We start from the raw sequence: 20,025 nt of genomic DNA on the forward strand, positions 1-20,025 counted from the left end.
CTTAAATGCTGATTAATTCCAGGAAGAACTGGCCCCAGGGAAGTCAAGTAATTAAGCTGTTGAAGTGCTTAGGAAGTGAGGTTTTCTTAATTTGTGCTTTGTGGAAATGGCTTCTCGCAGCAAAGCTCCTTCTAATTGTGCAGGAAAACAAGTGCAGGTGATACTTATGCCTCCTATACCTCTGGGTTCCTCAATTAAGTGGCCAAATAGATCTCTAGACTTGGAATTGGAAGAATCCAGAGAGAGAAGTGTTGGTTTTTATGGAATCCTGAGGAAGAAGGGTTCTTTAAGAGTCACCCAGCCTGCTCTTCACTTGTGCTGTTCCATATCTGTGACCTGGGAAATGCAATTTTGAATCTTTTCATCTAGACTTAGTATTGGACACTTAGTTTTTTTAAAAGCATGAATTAATCTAATACTAATTGATCAAAAATCAATCCAAATAATAAAATTGCTATTTTTATGCTCTTTCTAAATCAGGATCAGCCCACTTTTTTTCTGTAAAGGGCCATTTAATAAGTATTTCAGGCTTTGAGGGTCATGCAGTTTCTGTTTCCAACTACTCAACTATGCTATTGTAGCATGAAAGCAACTTTAGACAACATGTAAACAATGGGTGGGTCTACAGTGCATTAAAACATCAGGTGAATGGACTGCCCACTGTAGTTTGCCTGACTCGGTTCAAAAGAGAGCCAGGTGGGCTGGCAGCTATTGGAGAGTAACTGGGGAGAAGAGGAGAGGAAGCAACTTGGCAATGCTGCTGAGACAAACAGGTGTAAGCATAAATATCTAATAGTTACGAGAAGAATATTTCAAAGCACCCCAGAGTAAATGTTGGCACCCAGGATTCTTATAAAGGACAGTGCAGGACACTGAAGCCAGAATATACTGGCCAAGAAAAGCCATGGTAGAGGAGGAGGCCCTGGTGAAGTGCCATAAACAGATCATTAGGAGCCTGAAGCTGAGACTGAACCACCGATCTGGAATCAGGGTTATAGGGACTGATGCCTTTTAATAAAGAGGCTTTCTCATGCTTGCTCTGAGCAAGATTAAGAGCCTCCAGCCCCCATACCAACTGACCAATTCCCCATGCAAATAGGCTTTCATTAAGTTCTTATGTTTTACATAAAACCCTCCTATTTATCGTCTAGAGTCTCTAAGGAAAGAAAAAAATTACAGTATTTATGGGCATCTTGGCTTTTTTTTCTATTGCCCTTTTAAATTCTTCAAGTATTTCGCAATTATAGAAAAATGTTTTCAAATCAGGAGTTGGATATTTAAAAAGCCAAGTTCTTTGTCCCTGTGCTCCACCTGTTGCCTGGTGCGTTGTCTCACTAGACTTTTAGCTCTCTGAGGGCACATGGCACTGGGACGCAGAGTTTAAGGCTGGTGCTGGGGTGAGGCTTTGCCAAATGGCTATGACAGTGGATTGTAGGCACAGCAACAGCACTAGAGCCAAGAAAGAGAAGTGCACGTGGATGTGGATGTTACAGTTTACATAAATTTTATTTCAGGAAGAAATGAGAATGTTTAGGATGCGAGTCCAAGAAGTGGTGAAAGAGAATGAAGAATTGCACCAAGAGTTAAATAAGAGTAGACCTGTTACCAGTGATGAATGGCAAGTGATGATATTTCTAGTATTTTGCTAATTTAAAATGCAAGAGAATAGAAATAAATTTTATGAAATCATCAAGTGCATTAATATATTTTCTTTTTTAACAAATATATTTTAAGGGAGTTTCTTAGAAATTAAGGTACTATAAAATCATAGTAAACTATTCTAAAATGGTATTTTTCTTTCTTTTTTTGGTACTGAGGATTGAACACAGGGACACTACCACTAGGCTATATCCCCAGCCTTTTTTTAAATTTTAAGACAGGGTTTCCTAATTGCTGAGTCTGGCCTTGAATTTGCAGTCTTCCTACCTTAGCCTCCTAAGTTGCTGGGATTACAGGCGTGTACCACCACTTCCAGCTTCTGTTTTGATTTTTCTGAGGTGGTATTTCTCAACTCCTTTGTTCACTTCCAGGACTTTGGAATATAAAGGATAAAGCCTACACACATGACAGCAGATGTTCACCCTCTACTCCTCTTTTCCAATGCTGCTCCCATCTCTGGAGGCCCCTTCCACACTCCTTAACTTTCAGGGCTCAAATGGTGCTGTCATTAACTCTCCCTGAATGCAGAGTTAGTGCTCCCTTGACTGTTTCTGACATAGTCCGAAGCATTTGCCCTGTCCTGGTACCTGGCATGCTATACCTACCTGTCCTGTATGTCTCCACTCTGTGTGTCTGTTCTCTGTTGCCCTCCTCAAGGGTAGTGACCACATCCTGTTCATATTGGTATACAACTGCATCCAGCTCAGTAAAACAAATGCCCTATAATGAAGTAGAGGAAGTAAAACTCATGAAAAGTCTTAATGGAGTTATCCAGGCAAGGCTAAGAAGATGATTTGTTTTGGGGAGGTATGAGACATTTAGTATTTTTTAAATGTCTTAATGTTACTGAAAAAATGAAATATTTACCATTATGTTCACTGATTGATATGTCCTTCAAGACTGGCGTGGGCATCCACTGGACTTTGGTGCACTTGATTTCCCCTGTTGAACTTGGATTGTCTTCTGTCGGGGTTCCCGGAAGGTTTCTCCTGTTAGTGTCTTTGAACAGCACCCAGGACAACATGCCTCCAAGGGCCTTCGGGAGAATCTGGAATCTTAGGTTCTTTTCCTAACTTTGTTATAGCCATGAGTCAAGTTCCTTTATGTTTCCTTAAAATAAAAATAAATCAGTAAGATAAAATAAAGGACAGCCCTGCATTCAAATCCCTGTTCCTGCCTAATTCCCCAGTCCTGTTTTTATTGAGATTTGAATTTTGCCCTCTGCTCTAGGGTGGTGGCTGTACAGCGAGGAGGGTGAGCTAGGGGCCCCTGGGCTCTGAGGCCCTGTGAAGCCCTTCCCTCGGCTCCTGACTGCTCCTTTGTGCCTGCCCAGGCGTGCAACTCCTAGACCTGCACACAGTTCTTGGCACACAGACTTCACACTTCAGTAGAAGCTTGTCTGTTTAGTTTCCGATAATTTCTGAGTAAATTCCTGGGCTGTAGATAGTCTCATCTTAACTTCACCTGATCAGCTGGGTAACTTCAGCTTCGTGGGCCTCAGTGGGCCTATAAAATGGAAAGGAGTATTAAACTAAATCTGAGGTTTTCACCTTTTTTTTTAGGGATAAAGGATCCCTTTCATTCTAAAAAAGAAAGGAATAAAGGGAGGAAGTTGAGGGAGGAATGAATGAGTGAACTGATGAAGTAAAAGTCTCATAAGGACGTCCAGAATGTAATGGGCCAAAGTGTAGCTGCTCTGTGAGGCAGGAATGAGGAAGCTAAAGAGGCCAGTGAGACTGAGGCCCCCTCCCACAGTGCAGATAGCAGGCAGGAACACCCCAGTGATAATGAGCTAGTGTGCAGCCACAGTGGCATGAGGTCATTGTCACAGCCTGGCTCCTTTCTTCTTTCCTCTCTCCTTTCTCCTCTGACCTTTCAATATAAAGTAGGAAATCAAGACAGTTATTTGTTTATAGTCTATTTTGGGTGGTAAACAGTTAACTAGACCATTATACCATTCCTTCAGCTCATGCTTATTGAAATTTTTGATCCTGAAGGTTGAGCTGGATAGAATTTACATTGCACTTTCTGTAAGAAAAGGGTTTGCTTGTGGCGAAATAAAGATTAGGGTAGACTTGTGTAGTTTTAAGAAAACATTACAAAGCCTTCTAACAAAGTATTTGTTTTTAGGCAACTATGCTACTGATCATAAGTGAGTACTTTTTCAGTAAAATGGGAACTTTCTAAATTCTTACAAGCTTCAAAATAATTCAGTGCATGTGGGGATTGGAGGTTTATATAGATGAAATATGGTCCATTTGATGATTGTGTCAGCTGGATATTAAGTATATGAGAGTCTATATTATTCTCTTTTGTATATCTTTGAAATTTTGCATTCTACACAGGTTGTTTTGGTTTTATGCTAGAGATCAACAGGACCTCACACATACGAAGCACATACTCTACCACTAAGCTACACTCCCAGCCCTGATACATTTTAAAAAGTTACTCAAGGGTTCAGAGAATAACTCAGTGGTATCGCAGCTGCCTAAGCCCTGGCTTTTATCTGTAGCATCAAAATGAAAACAAAGGTACTAAAGCAGGCCATCATTCAAACTTCATTGCAATCTTTTTCCCTATTTAATACAAATGCCTGAATTTGCTGTTCTACTAAATGTACAACATTAAAACATGTCCAGATATTCATCACCTCCATAAATCAGTTGTTTTCTTTTAGACTTGGTAGGTTACTGTAATCACACTCAGTACCTGAATGGCTGTATTTAATTTTGTAAATCATTTGTAGGCATCAGCTTCAGACTCAAGCAGAACTAGTTTTAGAGGAGAACAAGTTGTTGATAGACCAGTTGGCGATTCAGCAAATGAAAGCCAAGGATGCTCACCAGGAGCATCTCCAAGAAGGTGAGTAATGGTGATGTCACTATTATATCCCTGAAAAAAAAACATGTTTTCTGAATGTTCTTTTTTGCCACAATGCAACTCCTTATTACATTTTCAGCCATTGCCCTTATGCATTGATGGTCTTCTCTTTGATGCCACAGCACTATTTCTAGTCATTTTCTGTATTTTGTGAATCAATTGCAGGCAGTAGACTCTGTAGAACTGATTTTAGAGTAAATTAGTGCCTTAGAAGGGACAAAGTCATGTGAGGTAAGCATTCTATTCTTTTTTTTTTTTTTTTTTTTTTTTTGTACTAGGGGTGCTTATCCACTGAGCCACATCCCTAATCCTTTTTCTATTTTATTAAGAGGCAGGGTCTCACTAAGTTGCTTAAGGCCTCACCAAGTTGTGAACTCATGATCCTCCTGCCTCACCCGCCTGAGCTTCTGGGAAGAAAGCATTCTAAACAGCACAATGACATCCTCCCAAATCTTTGTTGAAAAAGTAAATAAGTAGAGCCTCTCTTTGTGCTTTTTCTTCCAACAAGCCTAAGGGAGATAGGTTAAGCCAAAGAGAAGTTAAATCTTTGTAGTTAGTCTCCATCAGATACCTCCTCTGAAAGTCCCTCCCTCACCCTAGGAGCCCTACTCCATATGACAGTGGATTTACAAGTAAGCCAGATTAAGTAAGAGTCATTTCTTCTGCTTTGACTAGAACCAAATTTATGAGCAGAAAAAAATAGTGATTTCTTTGGCCTTTACTTAATTTTCCATGGAAGAATAACGTAGGACAGTAAGCTGAACGACAAGTGTCTTGAGGGAGCCACTGTAGCCCCTCCTCCTGTTTGCCCTCCTGCTCTTGCTGGTTTAGTGACTCTTCCCTTCCACACTGAGGAAGAGCTCCTTACCCGCCTGCTATCACAGAAGCTGCTGTGCCACATTTTGTGTTTTTGCCAACTAGGCCATGTTTAAAGACAAGAGCATCTCTGAGAGTCCCCACAGGGCCGTCCTCTGCAGGACTTTCTCGACCTGTGTGCCTGGCAATACTTGTGTTTACTCTGGCATCGTTGAGCAGGAAGAAAGAGACTGTTTCTGGGCCTCCTGGCTTTGTTTTCAGGAATGGAAATAATAGGGAAATTGCTTTCCTATTCACCAAGTTTAATTTTCTCAAACTTAATGGATTGTACCTGTGTGGTGATTCTTCTGATCTGGTGGCGCAGGCGAGCTTTTAGCCCATGTGGTTCATGATTGACTCAGTTGTCTGTTATTTTCCCATTCCCTGGAAACAGCTGTTCCCTTTGATCAGCTCAGTGTTTTCTAGAGTAGAAAGATTTAAAGTGTTATGCTATCATACTTCTAAGGGCTGCTTTCAACAGATGCCCAGGGAATATCTCATTATATATGACCATGTCACATAGGATGGAAATACTTCTGATTTACTTTTGATATAGGGCATAAATTATAAAAACTTAGAAGAGGGGCTGGGGTTGTGGCTCAGTGGTAGCGTGCTTGCCTAGCGTGCATGAGGCACTGGGTTCGATCGATCCTCAGCACCACATAAAAATGAAGACAATAAGGACCATCAACAACTAAAAAAAATATTTTTTTAAAAAACTTAGAAGAAAAAATAATAAATTCAGTGCTTAGTTAGGCTGTGTTTGATATCCTTAAAAATCTTGAAAATCTTCCAATTTTAGAGACAACATCATGATATATATTTGCAAATCTATGTATGGTTTAAGACTTAGTCTTTGGAAAGTCAATTCCTTGAAGACTGGATTCATGTCTTGTTAAATATTATAGTCAGTTCCAATAAAATATTTTTAGCATCTGCAGGGGATTGGTTCCAGACAGACAGACACACACACACACACACACACACCCAACCAAAATGTATGAATGCTTGGATCCCCTATAGAAAATGGTACAGCATCAACACATAACCTACACAAATTCTTCTGTATACTTTAAGTACTCCCTAAATTACTTATCATACCTAATATAATGTAAACAGTTACTATGCTGTTTTGTTTATAATGTAGTGATAAAGAAAAAACTATATATGTTCAGTATAGATCTAATTTTGTTCTGAATATTTGTGACCCACAATTGGTTGAGTCCACTGATGGTGGAACCCATGGATACGGAGAGCTGACTGTATATTTAGAGAATGTTTAATATAGGGAAAGTAATTTCTTTTTTCTTTCTTTCCTTTCTTCTTCTTCTTCTCCCCTGTCCCCCTTTCAGTACTGGGGATTGAACCCAGGGGTGCTCCACCACTGAACTATATCCCAAGCCCCTTTTATATTTTATTTTGGGACAGAGTCTTGCTGAGTTGCTAAAGCTGGCTTCAGACTAATGACCCTCTTGCCACAACCTTCTGGTAGCTGGGATTATAGGTGAGCACTACTGAGGCTGGCAGGGAAACGGATTTCTTTCTTTCTTTTTTTTTTTCCTAATATTTATTTTTTTAGGGGCTGGGGATGTGGCTCAAGCAGTAGCGCGCTCGCCTGGCATGCGTGCGGCCCAGGTTTGATCCTCAGCACCACATACAGACAAAGATGTTGTGTCCTCCGAGAACTGAAAAATAAATATTAAAAAAAAATTCTCTCTCTCTCTCTCTCTCTCTCTCTCTCTCTCTCTCTCTCTCTCTCTCTCTTTCTCTTTAAAAAAATATTTATTTTTTTAGGTGTAGATGGACACAACACAATACATTTATTTATTTATTTATTTATTTTCATGTGGTGCTGAGGATCGAACCCAGGCCCCGCCCATGCTAGGCGAGCACTCTACTGCTGAGCCACAATTCCAGTCCCGGAAAGCGATTTCTATGTAAAAGACTTTGGTTAATTTATAACTCTCCAAAGATTATTTTTAAAAGACCATTTTGCAAGCTGTCTCACATTAGTGAGACAGTAATTAATTAGAACTTGTGTTTTATTAAGTCTCCTGTGTCGAGTCTGTGTCCTTCTCTTTTGCTTTTCAGTGTCTAAGCTGACTAAACAACTCATGCTCTTGGAAACTAAAACACAGGGCCAGGAAAAGAAGCTGAAGGAAAACAAACAGCAGCTGGAGAGTTTAGAGACCAAATGTCAGGAACTTAAAACACACTTGGACGGCAAGATTGCCATGGAAGTTCATACTTCAATTGTAAATGAGTTAAAAAGGTGAGGCTTTAATGTCTTTCTAAATGTTAATGAGAAACCCTGCATATCAATGTAGGCAGAGTGGAGAAAGGTTGCTCAGGGTTTTTTTTTTTTTTTTCCCTGTTCTGTTTTGACACAGATTCTCACTGTGTTTCTGTGCCTTTCAGGTAGCTGAGACTGCAGGTGTGCACCACCACGCCTGGCTCTCAGGCTTCTTTTAAGAATTGTTCTTCATCACAAGTTTTCAGAAACTTGATTTGGATGTTTGCTGATGTGGTTTCTTTCTTTTTTTATTTTTTTCTTAGTTATAGGCAGACATAATACCTTTATTTATTTATTTATTTATTTTTTAATGTGGTGCTAAGGATCGAACCCAGTGCTTGGTAAGTGTGAGGTGAGCACTCTACCACTGAGCTACAGCCCCAGCCCTGGTGTGGTTTCTCTATCCTGTTTGAGAGTCATTGAGCCTCTTGGGGCTGTGGGCTTATATCTTTCATCACACTTGGGAGTATTTTACCCCTTCCCCTGGGACTGCTTGATACTGTGCTGTGCTCATTGTTTCTCTCTGTGCTTTAATTGGATAGCTTTTATTGCTCTACCTCTAAGCTAATTGATCTTTTCTCTTGCTATTTAATCTGCTATTATTCGTATCCAGCGAATTGATCGAATTAATCGTGTCACGTGTGTGTGTGTGTGTGTGTGTGTGTGTGTATATATATATATATATATATTTTTTTTTTTTTTTTTTTTTTTTTTTTTTCCCATATCTGGAGGAACCTTTGGAGTCTTTTTTGTATTTTCCATTTCTCTCCTCATCATGCTCTTTTTCTCTACTTTCTGAAACAGATGGGGCATGTATATATAACAGCTGTTGAAAACCTTGTTTGCCAGTGCCAGCATCTCTCTCACTTCTTGGTCTCTTCTTTTAATTTTGCTTCCCACCTAATCAGGGACCATATTCTCATATTATTTCTTGATTGGATCCTAGATAGTGTAGGTTTTTGTGGGTCAATGCCGTATTTATTGCCTTGCTTTAAATAGTGTTTTGTTTGTGTGTGTTGCATGCCTAAGTTACTAAGAAGTGCTAGATTCATCCAAAGCCCACTTTTGCTAGGAGGGGCCCAAACAACCTTTTGGCTAGGACTGGTGTGGCCGCACTTTTAAGGCAGTAGTGTTCTGAGGATCCTTTCCGATGTCCCTTATGGCCTGTGGTATTCCACTTTGGTGGGTTCAGGTACTATTTCTTGTGTGCTACTTCCTCATTCCTGGTGTCTCTTTCTTCAGCCAATGGACAGTTTCCTCTCACATGAATGTAGGTCTGTATTCAGTCAAAGACTTATGGTGGCCCCCAAAAGATCTCCAGAACCTTCCTCCCTCTGAAAAAGCCCCCTGTCTGCCCCAGACACTTAACCTCCCTGATCTTTGATCTCTGGCAAATCACTCCAGCTGGTGTGCCAGTTCTGGGTTTTCCCACGCTGTGAGGCAGAGGTGGAGCCACTGTGGCCCTCATCTTGTTTTCCCTTATCTCGGTTTCACAGTCCTATGGTTCTAGTTGTCCAAAGTCTGTAAACTGTTGCTTATTCTGTTCTACCTGGCTTCTTAGCTGGAGGGTAAATCTGGCCTCTGTAACAATCCTGGCTGGAAGCAAAACTCTATATTTTCAAAATTATTTTTAACCCTTTATTATTAATCTAGTTCAAAGATTTATCCAAAAAATATAGTTAACTTAGTTTTTAATGAAAAAAATGAATTCTGAATTTTATATGTTCCAGTTGTTAGACCATCCTGAAAACCATACATTCTTATATATCCCTGCTGTACTTGGTAGGTATGCAGCTCCTATCCCATGTTACCCTCTGTACAAATTTGACAGCACCCAAGCTGGTGTTCAAGACAAATGTCCCATTTGTTCTTTGTTTCTTTTATTATAAAAGCATGTGTTTATAGTTATATTATGACAAAATGAAATTTGTTCTAGAAATAGGGTTTTTTCCCCCTGGAAATTATAACCATGTGAAAACTGAGCTGTCTAGGATTTTTTTCTGGAAAAACAGGAATGAATGGGTACATATACCAGATAAAAGCACAACCTGTGAGCAGAAACAGGGGTTAGATCTTCCCTATCCAAGAAATTTGATCCCAGCCACACCCTCCTTCCTTTGCTCCAGCAGCTAGACCCGGGCCCTCTAGGGCATAGGATGGGGAGGTGAGTCTGCTCAGGCCTCCAGGCAGCTCACCCAGGGGCTCCACTGTTGATCACCTGGCTGGCAGTGACCGCCTGCCTTTAGCTGGTGCACTGGATACATGCCTGTAATGTTTTTGTCTTCAGCCAACTGAAGAAGGAAGAAGAGAGAGGGAGTACTGAGCTGGAAGAGCTGATGGAAAAGCTGACAGGATTGCAAGTGCAGAAAAAGAGCCTGCTTCTAGAGAAGAACAACTTGACAGCTAGAAACAAAGCCCTGGAGGCCGAACTTGAAAAAACCCAGAAAACAAATAGGTTTATATATTTGTTTTTTTCTCCTTAAGTTGTTTTTTTTTTCCCCCAATAGATCCAAAAAAAAAAAAAGACAACTAAAGAATATTTCCTTTCCTTTACCTTTTCCTTTTACATTGCTATTAAATAGAGAAGAGTAATTGAGATTATGGGATATCAGAATTTAAGTATAGTGAAAGCTTTTCTGTTGGCCAACATCAACCACATCTCTGAAGTCCAGTGTTCAGATGTGGTTGTTGATAATCATATGATGACCCTAAGACCTTGGACTTTCTAGAAGTTCATTCCTAATCATTTACTGGTAGAGCTTCCTAACATTTCCCAGTAGAGCATCTGCCGGGCATGCATGAGGCCCTGGGTTCAAATCCCAGTACCATAGGAAAAGGGAAAAAAAAAAAAAAAAATATATATATATATATATATCTATCTTTTAGAGCATGAGCCAAGTAGTTAAAACAATAGTATTTATTTATTTATTTATTTATTTTTAAATTTTTATTTTTTAGTTTTCGGCAGACACAACGTCTTTGTTTGTATGTGGTGCTGAGGATTGAACCCGGGCGAGCCGGTTACCTCTTGAGCCACATCCCCAGCCCAAAACAATAGTATTTAATTAGCCTATTTATTGGTGGCATTTTGTGAATCCTATTAACTTAATTTGGAGTTATTAATTATGCATGGTTTCAAATTAAATCATCTTACCTTACAATAGTAGAAGATTTAGGTTGCTGAACAACAGCATTTATTTTTTAATTTTTTACATTGCTGGGGATCAAACCCAGGGCCTTGAACATGCTGGGAAAGCACTCTCCCCCTAACCCCAAGAATAGCCTTGAACTGTTAACATGCTTGCTGTTTTTATAACACAGATATTTGCTATGCCCTAGCCCTGCAGGCTGATAGTTTTTATTCTCCCATTTGGGGAACTCTGTAGGAGATACCAAAAGAAAATCGATATCCTCAAAAAGCAAGTGGAAAAAGCCATGGGGAGTGAAATGTCTGCTCGCCAGAACCTGGCAAGTCTTGTTGGGGTAGCAGAGAACATAACACAGGAACGCGACAGTCTTATGTGTTTGGTAAGTTGCCTCAGAGTAATGCAAAATAAACTAAAGTTTATGTGCAAATGTGACTTTAAGAGTATTTCCAAAAACTAATCCATAAAGAGCTTCATGTTGAGCAGGGCTGTGACTCAGTGGTAGAGTGCTTGCCTAGCATGTGTGAGGCACTGGGTTCTATTCTCAGTACCACATATAAATAAATAAAATAAAGATCTAACAACTAATAAAAATATTTTTTAAAAAAAGCCTCTTTCTGGGGCTGGGGTTGTGGCTCAGAAGTAGAGCGCTCACCTATCATGCATGAGGCACTGGGTTTGATCCTCAGCACCACATACAAATAAAATAAAGATATTGTGTCCACCTATAAGTAAAAAATAATTTTTTTAAAAAAAAGTCTCTTTCTGTAAAAGAGTTTCATGTTTTAAAATTTTACCTGCACATTTCCAAATTCTCCAAAATTTGATCTTTTTTTAAATTTTTTTTTTTTTTAGTTATAGTTGGACAGAATACCTTTACTGTATTTATTACTTTTTTTTTTTTAATGTGATACTGAGGATCGAACCCAATGCCTCACATGTGCTAGGCAAGTGCTCCACCACTGAACTACAACCCCAGCCCCAAAATTTGATCCTTTAACCATGAATAAAAACTTTTTTTTTAAAGAGAGAGAGAGAGAGAATTTTTAATATTTATTTTTTAGTTTTCAGTGGACACAACATCTTTATTTTATTTTTATGTGGTACTGAGGATCGAACCCAGCGCTGCGCGCATACCAGGCAAGCACATTACTGCTTGATCCACATCCCCAGCCCCACAAAAACGTTTTTAAATAATGAGAATTTTTATTTTAGAAAGGAACTAAGGAGGAGCAGTAAGTCATCTCGTGTTTATTATACCTACACATGTAGCTTTATATTATCTTCATAGTGCTATTATTTTCCCTGTTTGAAGATGAAGCATAATCATAGGGCTGGAGGTGTAGCTTAGTGGTGCATGTGCTTAGTATGGGGGAAGCCCTGGTTCAATCCCCAGCACTGAAAGAAAAAAAAAAAAAGAATTGGGCTTGGATTTTGGCTCAGTGGTAAAGCACTTGCCTAGCATGTGTGAGTCATTGGGTTCGATTGTCAGCACCACATATAAATAAATGAATAAAATAAAATAAAAGTATTCATCAACATCTAAAAAAAAAAAAAAGAATCATAGATATCTCTTCCTATAGACATAGTTGAAAGGTGAGATTCTTCCCACACCACTTCTAATATGTCAGTCCCAAGGAAGGGAATTAAGTCAATCATTGGTGTCCTATGTGATGGAGACCACACAGCTAGCAAGAGTCATGTGTGGGCATGATCTTAGGCATTGCCATAATGATTTCAAAAGATATCTGCTGCAGATTATGTGGTGAGAGGAAGAAGTCATGCCAAGCCATATGCATTGAAAGAGATCTGTAGGATTTACCCCAAATTGTGACAGTGAGTTATCTCCAAAGAGTAGAATTTCAGATGATTTTTTTAAAAAAAGTCTTCTCACTTATCTGCATTTTGTGTTTTTTCCTACATTGAACACATATTGCTTCTATATGTATAAGCATATATATTTAAGCAGTGTTACCATCTCTGATAGTATAAGATTAGAAGTCATAGCTGAATGAATGCCATGACAAAAGAAACCAGAGGAAATTCTGAGGAAGTCAGAATCCTGCAAACCTGGAAGTCTGTTGGGACATGTCATAGTCCCATTTCTGTTTGTTAGAAAGACATTAAGTTCCTCCACAGAAAAATGAATGTTGGCTTTTATCCCTTGCATATAGAGGAGGAAATATAAGTAGTAGGCAGCTCTTGAGGAAAAATGGTGATCTTTATTTTTAATAAAAGAAATGCTAATTTAATTAGTCTTGTGATACCAATCTGTACTTAATGTTACAAAACATTTTCAAAATGATAATAGAGTTGATTGAAGTATAGAAAGTCTGGTTGTACATTACTGGTGAATTCTAAATCCTTTCTGAGTCTTCTACAAAACAATTTAGTTTGACACAGCATCGTAGGAATCCTAAAAGTACTCAGACCTTCTGATTTCATAGTCCTCCTCCTGAAAAGTTGTTGTCACAACCAAAGTGATATTTTCTGTAGCGCCACTGAGTACCCACTTTCCTTTCTCTTGAGTGCATTGGGCTTGCCCACTGGAATATCAAGAGCAAAGCCAAAACTTTTAGAAAATTAAAGTGCCAAGCAAACCTGTTAATCTAGCATGTTCTTGGAGATCTGCCCACTATATATTAGTGCCACCATAGATGCAAAGCCATCTTGTTTGTAGGATATGCAGGAATCCCTGTCCTTGGGATGCAGGTTCCATACCTCCCACTGGGCCATGGGGCATCATAGGCTTCCACAGTGAAGTGAAGATCTTTCCTGACCTTCATATGGTCCCCCTGGAGCCAACCCCTCATCTTTGTGGGCCATGCATGGAAATACAAATGGAAACCAAATACTACATCTCCAAATATTTAAAAGTTATAAATTGAACAACAGAGTGTTAATAAAAATGAGTTCTCTCTTTTTGCCTTGATCTTTATAAAAGCCTGAGGCAGGTTCAAGTTTAGAATCCTTAGACCCTTCAGAACCACAGATTCCTAGAATATAGGATGTAGGTCCCTGGCCTTTCCACCTATCACCAGGGACCTCGTTGTACACCAAGACGCTGTTGTCCACATAGGGAGGTGTGAGAGAGGTGCCAGGACATCTGGACAGGATACTCAGGGTTCTGCATAACCAGGCCCAGGTCGTATGTGTCTCTTGGGCTGCGGGCTTCTTTCTCCTGGAGGCACCATTCCTCCAGCCCAGGCCCAGGGGTGATGCTTCTGGCTTCTGTCCTGTCCAGGGTCTCAACCGTGTTCTTCCATCCTATCCCGTCCTCAGTGTCCTGGGCTCTGGGAAAGACCCCACTCTGACCCTCCTACACATTCAGGCAGGGGGAGGCTTCCACTCTGCTTTTGAAATTGTCCACTGATCACCAAATAACTTTAAAATTCCCCAAGTAATTTCACCATCTTTCATTTATCAAGTTTCTGTGGGAGATCGCTGGCCTTAGGTTCTGATATCTTAATTTTTTATTGGATGGAATTTCAACATGACTCGGGCAAATTGTTTAGCTTTCTGTGTCTGTCTTTTTTTTTTTTTTTTCTGGAATATTAAACTGTGTCATCACTAGGCTAGAAGGAATGCTAACCTTTACTTTTTTTTTTTTTTAAGAGAGAGAGAGAGAATTTTTTAATATTTATTTTTTAGTATTCGGCGGACACAACATCTTTGTTTGTATGTGGTGCTGAGGATCGAACCCCAGCCGCACGCATGCCAGGCGAGCACGCTACCGCTTGAGCCACATCTCCAGCCCCTAACCTTTACTTTTTTTCTTTAATTTTAGCAAATGAAATTGTTTTCTTTTTTAAAAAATATTTTGTTTTTAGTTGTAGTTGGACACAATACCTTTATATTTAGTTTTATGAGGTGCTGAGGATTGAACCCAGTGCCCTGCAAGTGCTCTACCACTGAGACACAACCCCAGCCCATTAAACTGTTAATAGTATATGATAGTTCATCTTCCATTTGGATATTAATCTAAATCACTAAGCTTCAAATGACATCCCTCTTGGATGTACTGTTTGTCATGTTTGGTTTGGAGAACAGCATTGTGTATTCATATGATTATCCTTAATTTTGTTGTAATGAATCAAATTAGTCACATTACAACTTTACATCTTAGTACTTATTCCTTTGACATGATTGAAGGCATTATATATTCCACAAGGATAGAGATATGTTCTGGACGCCCCTATGACCCTTCCCCCTCATCTGGGGGGCCTAGGTCTTCTTTTCCTGCCCATGAGAAGCATCCCACATGCTGGTCCCTGCTCTTCCCCTCCTCAGCCTGTGTCTTGAGTTCTGCTCACAGCCCTCACCTAAGTAGTGCGGGAAGCTGGAGATGGGGACTAGGGGGGGTGTATAGGAGAAGACAAAATGGAGATTGCTTGAGAGTAGTGCAGTGTTTGCAAAATAATTTATTTTTTTCAGTGCTTGAGATGGAACCCAGGGCCTCATGCATCTTAGGCAAGCACTTTACCACTGAGCTAAATCCTTAGCCCAAAAATCTTTATTAAATAATTTTATTTTTTCTGTAAAACTGAGAGCTCATTTAGTTTTGTCTTCGCTTTCTCCTTAGACTAAATGCTTAGAAAGTGAAAAACACGGAGTCCTGAATACAATCATAAAAGGCAATATTCGCTTGGGAAAGTTAGAGGAAAAAATCAAGGTAAGTGGTCCTTTAACTGCAGAGATTCCATGGGGAATGGGGCTTATATGTAGATTTCTGTTTTTAAGAAAATGACTCATTTTGCATGTGTGTGTCACTGATCATTCACAGAGTAAAGCAATATAAGGTTTTGCTTGCAGAAATAGTATCCCTCTAGTTATTAAATAATCTTTGGAACGGGGGGTGGTGGCACACACCTGTAATCCCAATGGCTAGAGAGGCTGAGGTAGAAGGTGTCACGAGTTCAAAGCCAGCCTCAGCAAAATTGAGGTGTTAAGCAACTCAGTGAGACCCTGTCTCTAAATAAAATACAAAATAGGACTGGGATGTGGCTCAGTGGTTGAGTGCCCCCTAGTTCAATCCCTAGTACCCTAAAAAACATAATAATAATTATCATCTTTGGTTCCTCTACAAAAAAAAAAAAAAAGAAAAAAATTTATATAGTGGTTTGTTTGAAAAAAAAAAGATGGAAAACTCTCCAGGCTCTATTGTTAGATTGCCAGCCAGCTTTATCATCAACCCCAGCTTTGGTTGGTCCAGTTAAAGAGCAGCATTGGCCTGCTCCTCTCTTGCCTTAATCTGATTGCACCCCCCAGTTTCTCTGCTCAAAGAAAGCCATCCTCATTGTACCTTGCTTCTGCCTTGGACCACCCCTCCCTGGACCCCTGCTCCCATCCTTGCTGGCTGTGTTCTGACTGCTAGCCTCCCTGTCTGCCGCACAGCATCACCAGACAACCTGGCTTCTGTTGGGCAGGACCAGGGAGAGGACCAGTAGGCTAGAGGCTAGAGGGAGGAGAGCAGGGGACCTGGAATTTTGAAGGGGAAGGTGCTGTGAGGTTGTGTAGCTCCAGGCCTAGGAAATAAGGTCTTTGACCTTAGACTCAAGTGCATATACTTGTAAGACAATGATTTTAAGAAGGCCTGGTCATAGAGAAATAGATGATGGCATTTAATATGTTGGAACATTCACAAGCTAAGAAAAACTCGACATTAGCTGACTTGTATAAATAGAACTCACCCAGAGAAGAAACCATGAGCAGGATCCAGCTTAAGGAGGGCAGACTCTGGGGAAACCCCAGCAAAACATTACATCTAAAAGTGAGGGCCTCACCTTGGAAGTTAGGGGCCATGACAAGATCTAGGACACTTGGCTTTGCAAATAGAAGTCCTTTGGATTGAGGGAGACAGAGAAGAGGCTCCATGAGCCTTGGAGGGCTACCCTAGCCCAGCCATTGACTCTTTACATCTGCCAAGATGTAATTCAGGCCAAAAGCACAGAATGAATAATAATAAAAAATATTAAATAATTAAAAAATGAAAAATAATAAATAAGATGCTAAAGACGACAATTAATAATGTTGTCGTTGTGAATAACGCTAAATAACACAGCAGCAAATCTATAAAGTGTAAACTCTAGGAAATAATAAAATAGTAATAAGAGCTTTATCTACTTCTCTTGGTCTAAGACTGGTCAAAAGATTAAAAATAAATAAATAGGACATAGAAGGTTTAACAACATGATCAATAAGATATATTTATGTATATATAAATAACAGTTGTGAAAATTGATCTTAGCTTCTCTACAAAGAAAGCCTCATTAATCCCTAAAGCAGAAATAACAGACATTTTTTATCACAAATATGAAAACTTAACATTAATAAAGTCAGAAATTTCTTTCATTGGAAGTATTAAAAATTAGGCACTAAACTGTATATAAATATTAGAATATTAGAATTTGCTTAAAATGTTGAGCCTTTGTGAACTGTGTGTCAGAGTCCCTGTGACAATAGTTTTAAAAATGCTCAGAGAGCATGTGAAGATCTAAAATACAATACAATACAATTGAAAGAGGGAAAATAAATGAGTCGGGCTTTTAACTGTCATTTGTTTGACAATAGAGAATGACAGACCTTATTAGGCTCATATATGGGGTTTCCTTAATAATACTGACAGTGTCAGCATTAGCTCTTTCTTTCTTTAGTTTAATTAAACTATATTATATTTTTTTGAGTTGAAGCTTCACTTCATTGCCCAGACCGGCCTTGGTTCTCCTGGGCTCAGCTTCCCCAGGACTTGGGACTACAGGTGCACCACAAGCCCAGCCATGACATTAATTCTTATATTACCAGTTGAACAAAGGATGAAAGTTGTTCTGGAAAAAATAAAGTAGTTTAATTTGCAATAACAACCAATTTGTTCTGTGATGCCAGTACTTAATATTTAATTTTATTTGTTGCATATTAAAAAACCATGGCATAATATACACTAGAAATTTGGTTTACTTTTACTTGAAATTCTTTTACCACTTTTTTCACTTTGAGGATGCAGACTTGCCCTCCCAGATCAGCCTTCTCTAGAGCTCAACCTAGTGGGCTCTAGGAGTGTAGGGAGTTGGTAGGAACGCAGCCCCGGGCAGTATCCTCTGGCTCACTGAGTCCCTCCTCTCCCCCAGGCGTATAAGAAGCAGGCAGCACTGAAACTGGGGGACATCAATCACCAACTGCTGGAGCAGCAAGAGCACTTTGCCGGCAAGAAAGCCCAGTACCAGTGGAAGATGCGGCAGCTCCACCAGATGCTGCAGGACAAGCAGGAGGTCCTGGATGAAGCCCTGCAGCAGAGAAGGTGGGGCCACCCAGCCCCAGGTCCCAGCAACTCATAGAAAGTGTGTGTGTGTGTGTGTGTGTGTGTGTGTGTGTGTGTGTTTCATAGAATTTTCTGGGGAAAAACCCTAGGCCTGTTTTGTTTTTACATTTCAGTTTAATCTGGATTTAACATTGGCCTTCACTTCTATTTGCCCTTCGTTTCTTTATTCTCTCTTTTAAAAATCCCTGTGGACTTGGACTTCCAGCCTGGACCTCTAACTGCCTTTCCCTTTTCCTCCTCTTTTCCATCTCTTTGATATTTTTGTTTTATTTCACTTTCTTCAGAGATTTAATTTGTTTTATTTCTTTTGTGATTTTAAAAAATTTTCTGAGAACCTTAAAGTCTCTGGTCATTCCCTTTTTTGTAACATCCTGATCATAAGATTACGAGTGAAATTCGTTCTCTGTGGCTGGAGGGTATCACACTGTCGACACTTTTATCCCTCAAACACATGATAGAGGAAATATCGTCAGTGGATCTGAAATACCCAAGAAGCCCACTGCAGTGGCATGTGCCCGTAGTCCCAGCTACTCAGGCCAAGGCAGGAGTTTGGGACCAGCCTGAGCAGCATAATGAGGCCCCTGTCTAAAAAGTCATACACATCAAAAAACACTGGAGACGTTTTGTGGAGGTGAACTTACTCCTTCTATCTAATTGTGACTTTGTACTCACTTGAGCATTTTCTCTTGACCCCTCCCTTCTCTGACCTTTGGTGCCCCTCATTCTGCTCTATTTCTACAAGATTAAATTTTTTAGATTTCATATGTGAGTGAGATCATGTGGTATTTGTCTTTCTGTGTCCAGCTTATTTCACTTAGCTTTATGTTTTCTAAATTCACCCATATTCTCTCAAATGATAGGATTTCATTTTTAAAAATATTTATTTTTTAGATGTAGTTGGACACAATATCTTTATTTTATTGATTTATATATGGTGCCTCTGGGGATTGAACCAAGGGCCCCGCATGTGCTAGGCAAGTGCTCTACCACTCAGCCATAACCCCAGCCCCATAAGATTTCATTTTTTTAAATATTAATAATTGCATGAAGATTTTACTTTATTTATTTTTATGTGGTGCCGAGGATCGAACCCAGGTCTCGCATGTGCAAGGCAATCGCTCTACCGCTGAGCCACAACCCCAGCCCCAAGATTTCATTTTTTATGACTGAATAATTTTCCATTGTGTATGTTCCACATTTTCTTTATCCTTTTGTCTTTCTATGTATATTTAGGTTGATTCCCCAGTTTGTCTGTTGTGAATAGTGCTGCAATAAATATGAGAGTGTAGATATCACTTTGACACACTAATTTGCTCTGGATATATATATAAAAGTGAAACTGCTAGATCATTAATTTTCTTCTGTCTACAGTAATTTTTTTACTATGAACTTATATTTGATTAAATTTAATCTATGAAATCCTGAGGGTCTAGATTGAGGATGTTTTTCTCCAGAGAATATTGGCCTTTGCTTCTCTTTCATTCCAGAGAATATTTCCAACCTGGAACTATTTTATTATTGATTTTTAAAATAGGCTGTAGTCACTATTTTTTTTTAATCCAAAATACACACACACACACACACACACACACACACACACACACACACATATTTATATCCTCAATTCCATTATTAGATTTAATAATATTTTTATAATATATTATGAAATAATGTTTATATGTTTTTCTGAACTGCATTCTGGATAGTTTCTTCTGCTCAATATTCTTTTTACTAATTCTCTCTTCAGCCATGTCCAATTGATTATTTAATCCACCCCATTGAATTTTTCCCCTTATCTCAAAAACGTCATGGCAGTCTTGATTCATTCCAGTCAGGGCCTGGAGATACCTGATCACAAGGGACAGTGTAAACTCCAA

General features: G+C 39.4%; 1 protein-coding gene across 1 annotated transcript in view; it reads left to right on the forward strand.

Annotated features, from left to right (window-relative positions):
• Cep89 (centrosomal protein 89) overlaps window positions 1-20,025 on the forward strand; it is a 64,110-nt gene that overhangs the window by 40,711 nt on the left and 3,374 nt on the right. The window contains exons 12-18 of the mRNA XM_076838046.2: window positions 1,515-1,618; window positions 4,406-4,521; window positions 7,486-7,666; window positions 9,975-10,142; window positions 11,074-11,215; window positions 15,416-15,505; window positions 17,958-18,127. Of these exons, the coding sequence (XP_076694161.2) occupies window positions 1,515-1,618; window positions 4,406-4,521; window positions 7,486-7,666; window positions 9,975-10,142; window positions 11,074-11,215; window positions 15,416-15,505; window positions 17,958-18,127 (971 nt within the window). The remainder of the gene's footprint in view (window positions 1-1,514; window positions 1,619-4,405; window positions 4,522-7,485; window positions 7,667-9,974; window positions 10,143-11,073; window positions 11,216-15,415; window positions 15,506-17,957; window positions 18,128-20,025) is intronic.

The sequence above is a fragment of the Callospermophilus lateralis genome, chromosome 18 (genome assembly GCF_048772815.1).
Source record: "Callospermophilus lateralis isolate mCalLat2 chromosome 18, mCalLat2.hap1, whole genome shotgun sequence".
Taxonomy (NCBI): Eukaryota; Metazoa; Chordata; class Mammalia; order Rodentia; family Sciuridae; genus Callospermophilus; species Callospermophilus lateralis.